Raw genomic sequence first — 20,109 nt, 5'->3', positions numbered from 1 at the left:
TTTCTAGATAGCAGACGCTTGTTAGTTTGGTGATACTGAATAAGGGCGAAGCAGCACAACTTGACCAACGTAAAAGAAGACACTAAGAAGTACATAAGGATAAGTTACGATTTTGTTAAAAGCCACAACATACAGAATTTTGCAACATTAATAACAACCAAAAAATATGTGTGTGGTTACATAGGTAGATATGTATGCTTATATATGTATAAACATATCTGAACATATAGGTGTGCCATGTATAGGTGTTTCTGTAGGCAAATGTATATTCATGTTTTTGTGTGCTACATGTAAATTAATATATAAAATAAAGCACACAGGGGGCATAGCTACAGATACTTCCTAGACATATCCAAATACCTCATGGGACTGGGTTACTGGGTTTGAGGGATTAGGACCGTAGTCTGGGGGGTGGGGATGGGGCGGTGGGGAGGAACTTGGGTCAACTGGCATAACGTACCTTATAAAGATAATGTTCTACATCCTAGTTTGGTTAGTAGCATTTGGGGCCTTAAAAGTTTGAGACTGGCCATTTAAGATATAACTATTGGCTTCTATGTGTCTGGAACAAAAGAGAAAGAAGGAAACCAAAGACTCACTGAAGAAACTAGTCTACAGGACTCATAGTCTACACCAACCATGGTCTCACCTACCTTGAGACCAGAAGATCTAGACGGTGTCTGGCTACCACTAATAATTGTCCTGACCAGGGACACAATTGATGGTCCTGGATAGAACTGAAGAAAAATGTAGAATGAAACTTAAATTCCTAAAAAAGGCCAGACTAACTGGACCGGTAGAGACTAGAGGAACTCCCAAAACTATCGCCCTGGGATACCCTTTAAACTTGGAGCTCAAACCACTCTAGATGGTCACCTATCAATCAAAAGACAGCGTGGCTCATTGAATAATATCACCCATGAGTACTGTGCTCCTCTAAACAATCATCTAAATAAGACCTAATGGTCAACATTTAACCTAGACCAAAATGAGAAGGTAAGGGGGCACAAGGAACCTAGATTAATGGAAACAGAAAACCACAATGGAAATAATGAGACTGCTGACACATACTGAAAAGTGTAAACAATGTCACTGAATAGTATGTATAGAAATTGTTAAATGAGAACTTAATTTGATATGTATATTTTTCCCAAAAACAATAAAAAATTTAACAAAATTAAATTTAAAAAAAAAAGTTTGTCATGAATATAATGCTGTAACCAAAGAAAATGTAAATGGTCAACTGGGAAAAACATTTATAGCACATACATCAAAAAACTATTTCCCTTAATATACAAAGAGCATTTATAAATCAATGAGGAAAAACTAGTAACCAAACAGAAATAATAAAGGCTAAGGATATGAATAGACAGTTTAAAAGAAAAGAATACACAAATGACTTTTAACATATGAAAAGACACTCAATCTTACTCATAACAAAAAGTGAAAATTAAAATAATAACAAAGTGCTATTTTCATCTTTCAGATTAGCAAAGATCACGAAGCTAGATAACACACTATGTTGGGGAAGACAGAGAAGAAAAGAGACTCCTATATACTTTATTGGGAGTATCAACTGGTAAAATCTCTGAAATTTATAGTATCTCTGAAAATCAAAAATGCCTAATTTCCTTGGTCTAGCTATTTTACTTTGGGAAATTAACCTATAGATATACTCTGACATGTGTACAAAGATGTAAAGACAAGAATAGTTACTGTAGCCAAGCTGCTAGAAGCAAAAAAGAAAGGAAGAAGGAGGGAAAAAAAACTGGAAATAAATAAATCATCAATTGAGTGGAGCCTGATTTAATCAGTGTTGATACAGCCACCCAATGGAATACTATGAAGTCATTAAAAAGAGACAGCTTATTACGGGCTTATATGGAATTATTTCTAAGATAATGTTCAGAGAATACAGCAAGATGAAAAGTTGCATAGTTCTTTCCTTTTGGGTATAATGATGGGGGAAGGGGGACCTGATGTGTGTCTATGCATTGAACTTCTCTAGAAAGTTCTGAGGAGTAGTAATTTTCACTGCATACTATTTCATTCTATTTGAATTTACCTTATCTATGGATATTTTTAAAAATACTGTTTAGTACCATATTTAAGAATATTAAATAGCAGTAATGAAATTATACATCTTCAACAGTATTCTATCACTTACACTGTCTTTTCATTCAATTTATCTGAAACAGTGAGGTTTAACTAAATTTTCAAAATAAATCCATAAAAGTGGTTTCCCACTTCCCAGAAAACAAAGCAAAGATAGATTAGCTTAGTCAACTGAACCACATGAAACTGCAGATATTCATCCATTTTTGACATGCAATATCAGGAATTTCACATAGTTCAACTTAAAGTTATGTGTACAGACCCTAGGTCAGAGTCTGCTCTACTAGCCTGTGTTACAAATTACCTATCTTTTCTGGGTCGCTACTAGCATTACCTATAAAATGGGGAGGACAACAGAAGATACCTCAGGAGTATTGAAAGTACTAAATGGAAAACACATGTAAAGAATTTAGAACAGTATCTGACACATAGCTAAGCATAAATAAATACCAATTACTATAATATCATCATTATTATTACTATCGTCATCATCATTACTACTACCACCACCATTACTATCATTTCTATTACTGCTATGGCCCAAAGTCTTTAGTTAGGCATTCATAAAGGCGTTCAAAATCTGCTTTTATCTAAATACCAACAACAACAAAAAAAACCAAACCCACTGCTGTCGAGTCGATTCCGACTCATAGCGACCCTAGAGGACAGAGCAGAACTGCCCCATAACATTTCTAAAGAGCAGCTGGTGGATTCGAACTGCTGCCCTTTTGTTTAGCAGCCTGAGCTCTTAACCACTGTGCCACCAGGGCTTCTTTATCTAAATAGACAATATTTAAGTAAGGCAAAAGAATGTATTAAAATCAAAACATTTTTTCATCTAGAATTTTATATAGCAATACAAAATACAGTTATTATTTTTAATGCAGCCCTTAACAGCTACGTAAGCAATGTTTTTGAAATATGGTAGATGGGGAAAGAATCTTTAATTCTCTCAAATGCCCCAGTGTGACTTAAAACAAAATGTTTACGTTTATAAGAAGTCCACCACTGAAAAAGTTCTACAAGAAAAGCACTTTTTCCATTTGCAGTAGTCATTAAGCTCACAAATTGAAAAATGAAGAATCAGCATAGCAGAACTTACCTAAAGGATGATCAGCATAATCTGGTCTTTGAATATAACTTGGCACTGGCCTTGTTGGCATCTAAAAACATTAAGGAGATTAGTTAAAACTGACTGAAACATGGAAGTAACTTTCATTATTAAAATCTGTGAACAAAGAAAACTGGGAGAAGAAAACACTAAAGAAAAAAGTTCATTCAAAAGTTTTAAATGAAAAAAAAAGTTTAAAATGGTTTCTTAAATATCATAACAAAGATCTCCTTCATTAAGATTAAGCTTTACTTTCCTGGTGCTAACACTACCCCCTTTCTCAGGATGTGTAAGGGAACGAGTGGCGAACATCAGCAAGGATTTAAGATTGCATATACACTAAAACTGTGTCAGCCAGAAAGTTATCTATTCTACTCTACCCCATTCTTTAAGAGTAAAGACAGTTTTAATCCTTTCATCTAAAATTTTTTGTACTTCTTCCATGATTGCTAATTATCCCTACTAACTTGTAAATAATGTACTACGAGAGTTAAAGAGTTAAAATGCAAGTTCCTCTGCAAATTTAATCCTGGATTATATGGTTCATTATTGGAATAGGAATTAGGAGCATCATTTTTAGGAAATGGAGAATTCTAAAAATTGGCTTAAAAGAACGTTAAATTCTTATTACCTTATTTACTCACCAGTGGATAATGTGGCCTGAGTTTACCAGTATATCGATAGCCTGCCCATGGATCCGTGTTAATATCACCTTCTACAGTCCAAGCAGAAACTTCTCGCTTTGCCTTTTCATCTTCTGATAGACAGACAGATATAGATAAATGTATACTTCTTTCTTCAGTGCTCAAGCTACTGAACACTGGCATACTTTAATATCACTTCAAAAAAAAATTAAGTCAGAGAGCCCAGACACAAAAAAACAAAACAAAACTTCCACCCTAACCTCAGTCTATACTTAATACTGTACTCACAACCCTTATGACTCCTTATGTCTTAGATGAAAACCCTAAACTAAACATATTCTAAGATTTTTATACACATCGATAGGAACAGCTCACAGAACTTTTCTCAAGTAAACAATACATGCACTCTCTCTACAATGTTAATTTATAGGAAGTCTATTTTAAAATTGGAAATCTGAACCCTAGCAAAACCTTGCCAACTGAGGGCAGGTATTTTGAATGAATTTTGTGCTCTTACTGAAAGAACAGGTTCTACGTACCCCTAAAGCAAATTTAAAGTCAAAAATAAAAATTTCCTCCTTAGCTGGTGAATGTCTTTCAAGTCAATCTTTCAAATTGCTTTGGAAATATCAGAAGCATCATCTCTGTCTCTTCAGAAAGTGGTTAACAGGCGGCAGGAGAAAGGCGGGGGGCAAGAGGAAGGAACAATCTGTTGAAAGTTACTGAAAACTCAGTAGAAAAATTGACAAAAGGATCTCTTGTTCATGCATGTGCGTCCTCTCTCTCACACACACACCCTACCATGTTACTTATTAATAATGCTGTGCTTATTAAAATGAACCTAAGAATCCTTTTCACACAAAACAGATCCTCTATGGTGTCCGATGTTAGCACACTGACTGCACCTCTTATCCACCAAGTAAAATGAAAAATACAAACATAAGACTTTAAATAGCAAGACTTCAAGTCCATCCTCGAGTAGCAAGCTGCACGCCACCTCTCAATGCACACAGAGCTTTTCCTGATTAATGTCATATTATCGTAAGTTTTCAAAGTAAGACTTTAAACTAATTTTAGAGGCATGAGAGAGAAAAAAAAAAAAACTCCTCCTTTAAACAATCTATTTAAAATAAGAATGAGAGTAGATGGAATCATATAATGCTAAGCTAGAAAGGATCTGAAAGACAACCCAGTCTAATTTCCTCATTTTACAGATGAGGAACCTGAGGAGACCCAGTTCATGTGGGCAGAGTGGTAGGGGATGCCAGTTCCCAGTCCAGTATACCCTCCACATAGCACGCAGACAACTTGGGATGAAAGTCCTTTGAGGTGCAATTGATAAGAATGCAAAAGTATAACCAATCCATTCACACTGCTTTTGAAGAGAATACATTTATAATATTACATGGAAAGTAAAGGAAAAGATGAGAAGGCTCTGCTATCCTACTGAATTTTAAATATCTTTCGCCCCTCTAGAGTTCAAGAAAGCCACTGTGAATGGTAATGTCAATAGGAAAACTGTTTCTCAACCCAGGACAAAAATGGCTTCAGACTGCCACTTGGGTCAAACACTGCAGAAAATAGTTCAAAATGCAGACCAATGGATGCCTGCTTTAGCTGTGAATTATATGAAGTGATTTTGTCTGAAGCATGAACCTCATGAGTAATTTTCATCTGACACCTGGGATGGAATAACAATCAAGATGCAGGCTTTTTCCTTTAACACCTCCTGGGAAAGAAGCAGGGAGAGGGAGAGAATGTAAAATCTTTCAAAGGTTCCTGCTGATCTGCATGCCTAGCCTTCCACAATCAATTTTCAAGAGAATTTCAAGCAGACCTCGAACAAATAATATAACCCAAAAGCTACCCAGACAAGTAAGACTGAAATATGACATGTTCTTTTCTAATCTCTAGGTATAATTTACTTATGGAAATTTACACTTCAAAAATCATTCATCAATCTGATCTGAACCCTAATTGCTAGGCACATAATCGACACCTAATAAATCTGAATTGAACTGGGGGTTGAAAACAAAACTGCACAGTAATTCATCTTTTTTAAAAGACTGTGAAAGCACAGGACAATGTAAATAAACACTTATAAGCTGTGTCTTTCAAACATCACAATGCAATAAAGTCAGGTAAACTGCTGGTAGTGTCAGAGAGTACTTGAAACATGCAAAATCTGACCCAAACTATATGATACCTAGGCTTTCACGTTAGTCTTCCAAGGTTTTAGGCAGGCTGGCTCCTCCAGTCACAGACACAAAACAATTGCACATGTATAAGCCTTGTCTGGGACAGGTTTTTCTCTTCAAAATTCTGACTCTATTTTTCCAGAGACAATTATTAAATAGTTCTTGAACACTTACTATGTGCCATACACATGCTAAGCCCTTCACATGGATTGACTTATTTAATCCTCACAACAAATCTATGATTTATGCATTTTGGGGGTGAGGCTCAGAGTAATCCATGGTCACAAAGCTTGGTAGAGCAGTTGTGAAACACTGCACAATACTTTCTCTCTGTAATCCAAAAATCAAGCACACAAGCTACCTACCTACACTAGTCTGGAGGGGCAGGGGAATAGACGAAAAAATATTTAAAGTTCTTTTTTAAATGGGGTTTTTATACCATATTTTTTGGTTATTCAAAAGGTATCTGTCAAATGCTTCCACCTTTTACTTTAGGAAAATAGGAGACAAAAAACAAAAAACCCCACACTGAATACGTCAGCAATAGATTGATAGATATAAAGAGTGTAGAATAATACAGTCTTCAGACATGAAGCACTACAACTTTTACAAATTAGATGAAAAACAGATGCTATTTAAGTACACTCTGGTAGGAGATAAGGTACAAGAAATATGCACCCAAACATCAGCATTAATCAAGGGCTTTACAATCTGACTGGTCTCCTTTACTATAAAAGCGAAAAAATAAATTCTGTCCTTATTCAGTTATTTTACTCACATTTTAAAATTTCATAAGGCCTGCACACAAAAAAATTAAGCCTCTGCAGTCAAGAAAACTCCAAGACCAGATGATTTCACTGGTGAATTCTACCACACATTAAAGGAAAAAAATAATGCCAATTGTACACAAACAGAAGAGAACATTTCCTATATTATTTTATAAGACTGAAAAAAACCAAACACATTGCTGTTGAATCAATTCTGACTCAAGGTGACCTAGGGTATCTAATACCAGAACCAGACAAAAATATTAAAAGTAAATTATAGACTAATATCCCATATGAACGCATAGATGCAAACATTACACTTAAAAAACCCACATGCCTGAGTATATCATCTACAGAACATGAACTGCTTGCTATATGTCATCTCCCTGCTGTTTCTTGGAATAAAGTGCTACTTTTTAAGATACTGTGGGGTAAAGAATTACTTTACCTTAAATAATTTGGCCTTTGTTCTAGGTTACTGAGAGAAATCTAAACCTCTGAAGTTTCGTGAGTATTTAATGTGCCTTTGTTATCTAGACCTCTATCTAGACCAGATCAGGGGGTATGTGCTAATACATGGAGGCTGGCCTGACCAGAAAGCTGATACGGCCTGGTATCAGCTGACCTCCAATAATATGACTAGTAATAAAGCCAATAAAGCCCTGGACATGGAAACTCCATACTGGGAACCCTCCTAGACCTCATCCTATGCATCTCTTCATTTGTATCCTTTTTGCTGTACACAGTAAAATAAAAAAGCAAATAATAAAGCTGTAATTGTAAGCATGTCACTTTCCGTATGTTCTGTGAGTTGCCTGAGTGATTATTGAACCCAAAGGAGTAGTGGGAACTAGCAGGTCAGAAGTGAGGGAGCTCAGGGGGGACTTCCAAGCTTGCAGCTGGCATCCTGAAGGAGTAGAGGAAAACCCCAAACTTGTAGCCAGCAGGTGAAAAGTTAGGGAGCATAGGGTGGGTTTCCGAGCTTGCAGTTGGCATCCTGAAGGGGTAGAGGGAAACCCCTGAATTTGTAGCCAGCAGGTCAGAAGTTAGGGAGCCCAGAGGGGACTCTCAAAGTTGCAGCTGGCATCTGCCTACTTGGCAGTCTGAAGAATGGTGGCCTTTTAACTTGTGAGAATCTGACTTAGCTCCAGGTAGATAGGGCCAGAGAAAGAATTACAGCTACGTAGTTGGTGTCAGAAGCAACACAGATGCCCTGGTTCCTTCCTAGCTCAGCATTCTTTTTTCCTAATCCCTTTCCAGACAGTCTTAGCTCTGGAGATAACCCTTCCCCACACCATTCCCTCCTCTAGACCCGTCACTGACGCAGTGTACTCTGGATCAGTTTATCAGGGTGTATGATAAAGGGCTGAGTCAGTTGAGAGCTGCCTCTAACCAACACAGCCCAAAAGGATCAGGAATATTAGGCTCACCCACTGAAGAAAACCGTCCCAAAGGATTCAAAAGACACCATCTAAAAGATGGCACCATACTAAAAATGAGAGGTATAAGTGAAATTCAAATAGCCTACAGAAAGCCCAATGCAGTAATAATTACGTTCCTTTTACTTAGGAAACATCTGCTATTTAATTCCCTTGTAGTGTAAGTTATAATGAAATAGTTCTGCCCTTAGAAACTTCAGTATTGAGGAAACAGGAATACTTCAGTGAGTTAGCTAATGCTCGGTGCAGAGACCACCCTAAGCTTTTTTACCAACATCTGTTTAACCTCAAGTAACCCTTCACTTCCCTATGCTTTAACTTCCTCGGTATAAAATGTTAATAACTGGCTCAAAGAGTTCTGAGAAATACCTAACACATTAGAAATACAGTATTTAATATACCAATGAATAAAGTTAATTAAATGGCATTGTTTAAAATTATCTCTATACTTTGATTTGAGGTAACAAATTCTGTCATTTATATTTTGGTAAGTTCCTTCATTTATTCATAGCGATTTTCTCATCTCTAAATCATATTTCCTTCCACAATACACTAGCATTTCCAATAAATGTAGACTTCACTTTATATAACCACAGAAGATATATCTTTTCAAATTTTTATTTCCTCTTCTCTCAAATAGTTGTTTAGCTGACCTCAATAAATTTTTTTTTAAGGGATTATATAACAACCTACAAAACTTCATTAGATCAGCTAACTCCTAAAAAAAATACAAAAGCAAATGAATATAAAGTACCAAGATCAGCAAGTTGAAACAGACACCTTATACCAAGAACCACCTGTTGTCTGCCAAGCCTTCATTCATCAAGACAGCAATGCTATAAGAACCGAAAGCCCTTGTCAATTTTCAGGAAATTGTGATGGGTTGTCTTAAGTCAGCTACAAAAATGACATGAATTTACAGAATGAGTGGCCAGAGCAGGAAAGACCATTTGAATCAGATATTCAGTGTGGTAGACAGCAACAGCTAAGAAGCAGCCAATAGTTTGACTTCGTGGTGTCTCACAAGTAACTTCAAAAAAGAAAATCAAATATTAAACTGCAGGTAATAACACTAAATCACCAAAAAACAAAGGAATATAATTGAGTAGAAAAAGCAATGTAAATTCAAACTAAATAAAAACAAAAGGGATCTGGCTACATGAAGCCAGACAGCTCATGTGGCCCCTTACCTACAATATGCAAACACTTCTTGCAAAGAAAAGAGGGAGCCAAAAGATTAGGACACTATCGGGTATTACTCAAGCGTGATCCAACTATCCTAGTAACTATCTCGTTTTCATGTTAAATATGTGATATAAAATTAAAAAGTGTATTTCTTATTCAGCCACATTTTATTTACGTGACTATACACCACAAAAAATAATAAATGTCACAACCCTAGCTTTCAGGACATTCAAACTGACACTTTCCGGAACTGGAAGAACTCTTGTTGTATGCACAAAAGCTATTTTTAAGCCAAATAGTATGTGATTTTACTTACTTGCTTTCTTATGTAGTAACTTGTGAGTAGCCCAGCTTCCTTTAAAACATTCCTAAAATAACAAACATAAAAATTAATTCTTTAATTAGAAACACTTTACAATGTTTTTTATAAGAAATGGTTATCGTAAACTTTATTTGCAAAAACCAAAACCTGTGACTTCATTTAGTACAGTATTTAAAAAAGCTTAAAAAATGACAACTATTCAAATTCACTTTAAAATGCACTCTAAACTTTAAACTACTTCAAATAAGCAAGAAACATTAACCTACATATTAAATAGTAGTTATAGTTAACAATTTTATGTCACCAAAATTATTTGAAATTAGCCAATTAATCAATCATATACTGGGGAAAACAAAGAAAATCCTGTAGATTCCTTCCACTATTTATAGTAGTTACATTCTTAATCATACACTAAAATTATCTTTCTGAGCAGCTACCACATTTACTATGTGCTAACAGTAAGCTTCAAAGTTTACCACTATGTCCCCAGAGTCAGGCAGTGCGCCAGCCATATGGTAGAGGAGTCTCAGTAAGCACTTGTTGAGTGATTGATTGATAGGGTTTTCAAGGCTGTGACCTTTTAGAAGTAGAGTGCCAGGCCTGTCTTCTGAGGCACCTTTGGGTGGGTTTGAACTGCTAACCTTTTGGTTGAACATGTAATCCTTTGTGCCATCCAGGGGCTCTGCAACTTGACACAGACCTTATTTATGCTTTAATTTTTACAGTCTTTCCTTCAAAGAGCTCAAAATTACTCAAATCATTAAAAATACTAAGAAAAGTCACATATTCCAATAGACGCTTTCTTTATCTTTGCAAACATAAAAGAAGCAAGGCATGGACAAGAGAAAAGGCTATGAAAAAAACAGAAAGGGGGAAAAAAAAACCAATAATCCCTACTACTATGTAGTGATCCAACCACATTACACCAGTGACACTAAAGTTGCTCTCCTTACAGGTCTCCCCAAGGCGCTCTGAGGGGTAAGTGTCTCTCTCCTGGGCCAGGATCTTATCTGCTTACCCTTTACTCTACTTGTATCCTCCACAGCCTACAATAGTTAAGGCAAGAAAACTCACACGGACTTCAAACGTGTAAAAAGGTATCCAACATCAAAGATTTTTCAGGGCTGAAGCTAAAACTGAGCTAGGTCTTTGAAGGAGGATGAGAGGTGTGGTAGGCTGACTAATGGCCCCTCAAAGATGACCATGCCCTAATCCCCGAAAACTGTGACTATGTTAGGTTACACGGCAAAGGGGCATTAACATTGCTGATGGAATTAATCAGGTAACCTTAAAATAGGGAAATTATTTTGAATTATCTAGATGGGCCCAATGTAATCACAATGGTCCTTAGAGGTAGAAGAGGGAGTCAGAGAAAGAGATGCAGTGACAGAAGCAGGGTCACAGAGACGCTACATTACTGGCTTTGAAGATGGAGGAAGGGGGAACCATGAGCCAAGGAATGTGGGCACATTCTAAAAGTTGAAAAAGGCAAGGAAATGGATTCCCCTTGAAGTGTCCAGAAAGAAATACAGACTTGCCAATGCCTTAATTTTAGCCCTGGGACAACACGTGTCAGAACTCTGACCTACAGATGTTAAGATAATTAATTTGTGTTGTTTTTAAGTCATCAAGTTTGTGGGTAATTTGTTACAGCAGCAATAGAAAACTAATATAGGAGGTAAAACAGTTCATCTATATCTGTTGTCAAACAACCCAAGTGGCAAAAAGATCAGTTCCTTCCCACCCGATAGTTATATGAAATTGGTAGAGAAACAAATGTTTATCTATAGTTCTGCCACAAAAGAGGAAATATTATGAATCAAAAGTCACAAGAACTAAAATGGAAATAAGTGATTTCTTCAGTGTTACCATACCCACTACGGAATTAAAAAAGAAAGGGAAAGTCAATGTTAAACTATAATGACAAAGACAACAATGATAAAAACCGCGGAAACTACCTACCATTTATTATCTGAACTATATGCCTGGGTCCCTGGGTGGCTCAAATGGTTAAGAGCTGCACTACTAACCAAAATGTTGGCAGTTCAAACTCACCCAGAGGGTAGTAAGTAAATAAGGCACAGCAGTCTGCTTCTGAAAAGGTCACAGGCTTGAAAACCCTATGGAGCAGTTCTACTCTGCACTCGAGGTCACTATGTATCAGAATCGACTCGACGGCAACTAATAACAACAGATACCTGGCACTATCTCATTTAATCCTCACAAACACCCTATAAAGCAGGTGGCATTATTCCCATTTTACAAATAACAAAACTGAGGCACAAAGAAGCTAAGTAATTTGTCCATCATATAGTAGAACCATGCCTGGCAGAACTTGAACTCAAACCCAGGATTGCCTGACCAGAGGTCATGCTTTCCCAGTTCTTTTACAGTGTGTGTATATGTGTGTGTGAACATACTATATTCAAAGCGTTAATACAGCTCCGAACTTAGAACTTTTCTAGAAAAAATAGGTCTGATTATCAGTTGTACCATGATTAGCTCTAAAATTTACTGATCTTAATTTACTAGATAGTGGCAAACAATTAATATCCATGCTCATGGATCCTCAGTTGCCTTGTCTATAAAGCAAGATTGATACCAGCTATAAAGTGGGACTGATATCTCTGGGAGCAGATAATATAGCAGATTAAATGAGATAATGTATATCGAAACAGTTAACACAGTGCCTAGCACAGAAAACAAAACTGCTGCCGCTGAGTCAATCTGAACTCATAGCGACCCTATAGGACATAGCAGAACTGCCCCATGGGGCTCCAAGTCTGTAATCTTTATGGAAGAAGACTGCCACATCCTCCTCCTGTGGAGTGGCTGGTAGGTTCAAACCTCTGACCTTTCAGTTAGCAGCCGAGCACCATCAGGGCTTCTTGCCTAGCACGCAACAAGCAGGAACATATGGGAGCCATTGAAGCCCCAGTGCTCATCACTGTATCTGACGTTGAACAGGTCCTAAATATATGCTGAGAAAAATACAGATTAATGTGACCATATACATAAAAGCCTTTTTCTAGTTGTAGATGGAAATGTCAACTGTTTTCATTATCACCATCTGGGACAGACTGCAAGCTGCCTACTCTATAGCCACACTTCCCTTTCCTTACCAGCAAGAGAATCTTGCTGTATTTGGAGCAGTTAAGTGCCCAGCTAAAAACATTCCAGCTTCCTTGATGACATGGAGTCTTGATGGTGCACTGGTTAAGAGTTCAGCTCTACTTTGCCCTGTAAGGTCGCTATGAGTCGCAACTGACTCGACAGTAACAGGCTTGAGCATGTGATCTAGTCTGACCAACTAAATGTAAGCCTTGTGTTAGGTGGGACTTCCAGGAAAGCTTCTTAGAAAAGAGGCAGATTCACCTGGAACCTATTTTTGCCCTCTGGCCTTTCCCTGCTTCCTGCTTCAAATCCAGAGATACTACTTGAGGTGAATCTGCAGTCTTGTGACCACAAAGCAACAAGCACACCCTAAGAACATCAAAAGAGGCCTGGGTCCATGGTGACATTGTGGAGCTGCTGCTCCAGTCCTAAACTGCCCTACTATAAAACAAAAAAAAATTCAAACCTGTTGCCATCAAGTCGATTCCAATTTATAGGGACCCTACAGGACAGAGAAGAACTGCCCCACAGGGTTTCCAAGGAGTAGCTGGTGGATTCAAACTGCTGACTTTTTGGTTAGCAGCCACAGCTCTTAACCACTGTGCCACTAGGGCTCCACCCCCCTGTAGATTCCTCATTATCTGTAGATGAAAAATATCAGAGACATAAAAAAATAAAATTCTACACACTGATTTTTGGAAGATGTATTGGTTAGAAACTGTGTTGAACTGTGAGAAAGCAAAAATTGGGAGAACACTGGCATAAACAAGATAATAATAAAACAAAGGGTGCTGTCAAGGTGGCAACAGTAAACGTTGTAGGCTGAATAACGGCCTCCTTAAGATATCAGATCCTAATCCCTGGAAACTGTAAATGTTACCTTATTTGGAAAAAGCGTCTTTGCAGATGTCATTAAATTGAGGACCTTATGATGGGGAGATTATCCTAAATTATCCAAGTAGATCCTGAATGCCATAACAAGTGTCCTTATAAGAAACAGGCAGAGGGAGGTTTCACATACTCAGAAGAGAAGGAGGCAGTATGACCAGAGAGGCAGAGACTGGAGGGATGGTGCCACAAATCAAGGAACGCCGACAGTCATCAGAAGCTGGAAGAAGCAAATAATGGATTCACCCCTATAGACTCCAGAGGGAACACAGTATCTTGATTTCAAACTTCTGGCCTCCAGAACTGTGAAAGAATAAATTTCTGCTGTAAGCCATCCAGTCTGTGGTGATTTGTTACATCTGCCTCAGAAGACTAATACGGTGACTAACAAAAGATCAGGGCACACCAGAAGAATGAATCCACTACTACGCTGAAACAAGGTAAAGAACTTCATGAAGCTTTTTCTACTTAAATGTACTTATTTTTGGAGTCAATCTCCAATTATTCATGGTAACTTTTAAATGGGGACAATAAATGCACATGACTTAAGAAACATAATTTCAGAGAGCAATAACTTCAGAGAGCAATTTCAACCTCTGCTCTTCCTTACCTTTCCAAACTATTCCTCATCATATGTATGATTGGCAAAAATGATGAGACAGATTGGAGTTGGACTTTTTTTTTTCCGTCTTCCAGTCTAGCCTACAGCAGAGATGTCTGTGGCGGTAGTGAGATTGTCAACAAGGAAAAGGATGGGATAGGGGAAGGAAGAAAGTGAAGACAGAGGCTCAGCACAGGTCCTAAATCCCCAGACCAATTCACTTAGAAATCCCAGAGTCTGCCAAGCCCAGAGGTCAAATTCCAACATGGCCACATGCTGGGTGCACCATCGCTTTTCTTCACTTCAAGGTCAAAACCCCAAGTAAACCATCTGCATACCCACTGTGCATGGTACAATGTTCAATTCATTTTTATTACACCAACTTAAAATAAATGCATTGAAGATCTGCACAAATGTATGGCTCAAATGGTTTACACGACTCTTAGGAACTAATGCAATCAATATTACAGCAACACTCTGAATATTCTATCCTGAAAAAATTAAGGGCAGATCCTTGGCCCATCACAAACACCTGCTTCCCAAAATTAAGCTACTTCAACCGTTAGATAAGTAGAAGCACAGCCTTTACCCTGAACCTGGCTATCCCTTTCCTACCATCATTGATATTAGGATAGGCAGAAGCAAAAGAACATGAAAAATGAGACTCAATCCACACACAACTTCTGGACAGAGAGGGGTTAATGTGGATGATCATTTGGATCCCCTTCAGCTCTACAAACCTATGATTTCACTTTACAAGTCATTATGGAAGAGACTGCAAGTTCTTCGAAATTAAAAACATGATGGCAAAAATTAATATCTCAAAGATAAAGTTAGGAAAATTCCCCCAAGACATAAAGCAAAATGACAAAAAGATGAAAATTTAAAAAACAGTATCTTAAAAACATTACAGAGGATTAAGCCAGCATATCTAACGTCTGAACAATAAAAATTTCAGAGGGAAAATGGAGAGCAGAGATCAAATAAATCACATTAAGAAAGTTTCCCACAGCAGAAAGATAGGTGTTTCCAGATTGAAAGGGCTCACAAAGGATAAAAAAATAAACTCACCCGAAGCATACAACATGAAATCTCATAATACTTGGGATAAGAGAAGATTCAAAAAAGCTTCCAGAGAGAAGGGGGTAAAATGATGGTATACAAAAGATTATGAATCCAGAGGCATCAAGCTTTTCAACAGCACCACTATAAGCTAAAAGAAAATGGAACTATAACATAAAAATTTTGAGAAAACAATTCCCAAACTAGAATTCTTTACCCAGCCAAAATGAAAATCAAGTGTCAAGACATTTTCAGATATGCAGAATTTTAAAAATTTAACTCTCATACAATCTTTTCCAGGAAGCTATCAGAAGAAATATTCCACAAAAACAAGAGAATAAACAGAGAGGAAGACAAGACAATAGAGAAGTAAAGGAAATCTCCAGGATGAGGAGTGAAGAGCGATCTCAGGATGACTGGAATGAAGCAAACATAGGGAGCAAGAAGTTCTGATGGGAGGAGGACGTCAGAGAATTCTGAGAGAGAGAGTCTCAAGACAAAACTCATTAAATGCCTAAAGTATTTGAAAGCACTGAAAAGAGTTCTATAAAATTATGGGAGTGTCTGGGGATGAATCAGTAAATGACCAAAGGAAATTATTAAAAGAATAGGAAATAAGAAAGGGGGAGAGGATATGCATTATATTTCATTAAAATCATTTGACTAACAAAATTCTTGCCAATATAATTCAACAACATATCAAAAAAATAATTCACCATGATCAAGTGGGATTTATACCAGGTATGCAGGGATGGTTCAACATTAGAAAAACAATCAATGTAATCATCACATAAATAAAAGACAAGAACCACATGATCTTATCAATTGATGCACAAAAGGCATCTGACAAAGTCCAACACCCATTCATGATAAAAACTCTCAGCAAAATAGGAATAGAAGGGTAACTCCTCAACACAATTAAGGGCATTTATACAAAGCCCACAGCCAACATCATCCTAAATGGAGAGTCTGAAAGCATTCCCCTTGAGAATGGGAACCATAGAAGGATGCCCTTTATCACCACTCTTTTCAACACTGTGCTGGAGGTCCTAGCCAGAGCAATTAGGCTAGAAAAAGAAATAAAGGGCATCCAAATTGGTAAGGAAAAAGTAAAAGTATCTCTATTTGCAGATGATATGATCTTATACACAGAAAACCATTTGACTAGGTGTGAGACAAAGAACTCAATTTGGCCTTGGTCTTTGGTTCCTGGAAGATAAACTTTGTCTTCTACAACCACCAGGTAATATTTGCAAATGAGTAAGGGCTATAGAGACAACATATGGTCAACTAATCTCAGGAGGGGGTGGGGCATGATTTCAATCATGCCTATTCAACCATTCAACCAATCATGACTATGCAATAAGGAAGCACCTAGAAGTTCTGGGTGCTTCCTGAACTGGCCAGAGCAATCAGGAGAGTGTCTTGTGTCTCTGGGGGCAACGGAAGCTGGGTCCCCTCCCAGATATCTCTCTGTGCATCTCTTTGTTTGCATCCTTTCTGGTTATAAAAAATGGGGAATTGCAAATACAAATACTCTCTGTGAATTCTGTGAGCCATTCCAAGGAATTAACAAATCCACAGGGGCAGTGAGCCACCAGGAGCTGGTGTCTGCCTATTTGGCAGCCTGAAGAACACAGTTCCTCTAACTTGTGAACTTGACACAGCTCTGGGCGGCTGGGAGTCAAAAAAATGCTGCATGAGCAGCTGGTCTGATGGATGGTGTCCATATAACCTATGATGCAACTCTGGGTAGCTGGGCTTGGAAAGAAAATGCTACTTGGGGGGCTGGTGTTGAGGACAGAGAAGTGGGATCCATTTCCAGATGAGAACTGGACTCATACTAATCCTCAGCAGCCAGTTAGCAATAAAGGTGAAATTTGCCCATGTGTGCCTTATTTACACACCACCCACTAACACCAAAGAAGAAAAATTTGAAGGTTTTTACCAACTTCCACAGTTCGAAAGCAATCAAACATACAATCAAGATGCATTAATAATTACTGGTGATTGGAACGCAAAAATTGGAAACAAAGAAGGGTCAGTAGTTGGAAAATATGGACTTGGTAATAGAGACGACGCTGGAGATCGCATGACAGAATTCTGCAACACCAATGACTTATTCATTGCAAATACCTTTGTTCAACAACATAAACAGCGACTATACTTGTGGACCTCGCCAGACTGAACACACAGGAATCAAACGACTACATCTGTGAAAAAAGAGGATGGAGAAACTCAGTATCATCAGTCAGAACAAGGTCAGGGGCCAACTGCAGAACAGATCATCAATTGATCATAGGCAAGTTCAAGTTGAAGATGAAGAAAATTAAAACAAGTCCACAAGAGCCAAAGTACTACTATGAGTGTGTTCCACCTGAATTTAGAAACCATCTCCGGAACAAATCTGACACACTGAATACTAATGACCAAAGACCAGACAAGTTGTGAATGACATCAAGGACATCACACATGAAGAAAGCAAAAGGTCATTAAAAGACAAAAGAAAGAAAACACCAAAATGGATGTCAGAAGAGCCTCTGAAACTTGCTCTTGTACATAGAATAGCTAAAGCAAATGGAAGAAATGATAAAGGAGCTAAACAGAAGATTTCAAAAGGCAGCTCAAGAAGATAAAGTAAAATATTATAATGAAGTGTGCAAATAGCTGGAGTTAGAAAACCAAAAGGGAAGAACACATTCAGCATTTCAGAAGCTGAAAGACCTGAAGAAAAAAATTCAAGCCTCGAGATGCATTACTGAAGGATTCTACAGGAAAAACTCAATGACACAGGAAGCATTAAAAGAAGATGGAAGGAATACACAGTCACTGTACCAAAAAGAATTGGTCAACGTTCATCATTTCAGGAGATAGCGTATGATCAAGAACTGATGGTATTGAAAGTCCAATCTGCACTGAAGGTATTGACGAAAAACAAGGCTCCAGGAATTGATGGAATACCAACTGAGATGTTTCCACAAATTGATGCAGAGCTGGAAGTGCTCACTTGTCTATGCCAAGAAATTTGGAAGACAGCTACCTGGCCAACCACTGGGAAGACATCCATATTTGTGTCCATTCCAAAGAAAGGTGACCCAACAGAATGAGGAAATTATCCAACAATATTATTAATACCACACACAAGTAAAATTTTGCTAAAGATCATTCAAAAATGGTCACAGCAGTACATTGACAGGGAACTGCCAGAAATTCAAGCCAGATTCAGAAGTGGACATGGAACGAGGGATATCATCGCTAATGTCAGATGGATCTTGGCTGATTCCGCAGAGAATACCAGAAAGATATTTACCTGTGTTTTACTGATTATGCAAAGGTATCTGACTGTGCAGACCATAACAAATTATAGAAAACACTGCAAAGAATGGGAATTCTAAAACACTTAATTGTACTTATATGGAACCAGTACATGGACCAAGAGGCAGTTGTTTGAACAGAACAAGGGGACACTGCATGGTTTAAAATCAGGAAAGGTGTGTGTCAGAGTTGTATCCTTTCATCATACTTGTTCAATCTGTATGCTGAGCAAATAATTTGAGAAGCTGAACTATATGAAGAAGAACGGGGCATCAGGATTGGAGGGAGACTCATTAACAACCTGCACTATGCAGATGACACAACCTTGCTTGCTGAAAGTGAAGAGGACTTAAGCAGTTACTGATGAAGATCAAAGACTACAGCCTTCAGTATGGATTACACCTCAACATAAAAGAAAAATCCTCACAACTGGACCAATAAACAACATCATGATAAATGGAGAAAAGACTGAAGTCGTCAAGGATTTCACTTTACTTGAATCCACAATCAACACCCATGGAAGCAACAGTCAAGAAATCAAATAGCATATCACACTGGGCAAATCTGCTGCAAAAGATCTCTTTTAAGTGTTGAAAAGCAAAGACGTCACTTTGAGGACTAAGGTGCACCTGACCCAAGCCATGGTATTTTCAATAGCCTCGAATGCCTGCAAAAGCTGGACAATGAAGAAGACCAAAGAATTGATGCCTTTGAATTATGGTGTTGGCAAAGAATATCGAATAAACCATGGTCTGCCAGAAGAATGAACAAATCTGTCTTGGAAAAAGTACAGCCAGAATGCTCCTTAGAAGCGAGGATTAAGGGACTTTGTCTCACATACTTTGGACATGTTATCCAGGGGGATCAGCCCCTGGAGAAGAACATTATGCTTGGTAAAGTAGGAAAAAAAAACAAACTCATTGCCACTGAGACAATTTCGACTCATAGCGACCCTATAGAGGGTCAGTGAAAAAGAAGAAGACCCTCAACAAGATGGACTGACACAGTGGCTCAACAACAGGCTCAAACATAGCAACTATCGTTGAGGACGGCGCAGGACTGGGCAGTGTTTTGTTGTTACACATAGCGTCGCTATGAGTTGGAACTGACTTGACGGCACCTAACAACAACAAAAATCAATAGGTAATTTAAAAAAGAAAATACAGAATGTTAAAACTGGAAAAAATTTATAATTTTACAGAAGATGATGCTGAGGCATAGAGAGGCTAAACAACATATCCACAATTACACAACTAGTTAGGGACACAAATGGAAAAAAGAAAACCCAAGTTTCCAAACCTCCCCACTCAGGGACAACTCTACCCTGCTGCCATTTATCTTAGGTGAT

At 37.9% G+C, this 20,109-nt stretch overlaps 1 protein-coding gene across 1 annotated transcript in view; it reads right to left on the bottom strand.

The window, feature by feature from the left end:
• Positions 1 to 20,109, bottom strand: part of METAP1 (methionyl aminopeptidase 1) — a 120,418-nt gene that overhangs the window by 44,015 nt on the left and 56,294 nt on the right. The window contains exons 2-4 of the mRNA XM_004390243.2: positions 9,776 to 9,827; positions 3,871 to 3,983; positions 3,218 to 3,278 (exon numbers count right to left, since the gene is read on the bottom strand). Of these exons, the coding sequence (XP_004390300.1) occupies positions 3,218 to 3,278; positions 3,871 to 3,983; positions 9,776 to 9,827 (226 nt within the window). The remainder of the gene's footprint in view (positions 1 to 3,217; positions 3,279 to 3,870; positions 3,984 to 9,775; positions 9,828 to 20,109) is intronic.

Source organism: Trichechus manatus, unplaced genomic scaffold, assembly GCF_000243295.1.
Source record: "Trichechus manatus latirostris isolate Lorelei unplaced genomic scaffold, TriManLat1.0 scaffold00291, whole genome shotgun sequence".
Taxonomy (NCBI): Eukaryota; Metazoa; Chordata; class Mammalia; order Sirenia; family Trichechidae; genus Trichechus; species Trichechus manatus.
This window is presented reverse-complemented; position numbering and strand designations above follow the sequence as displayed.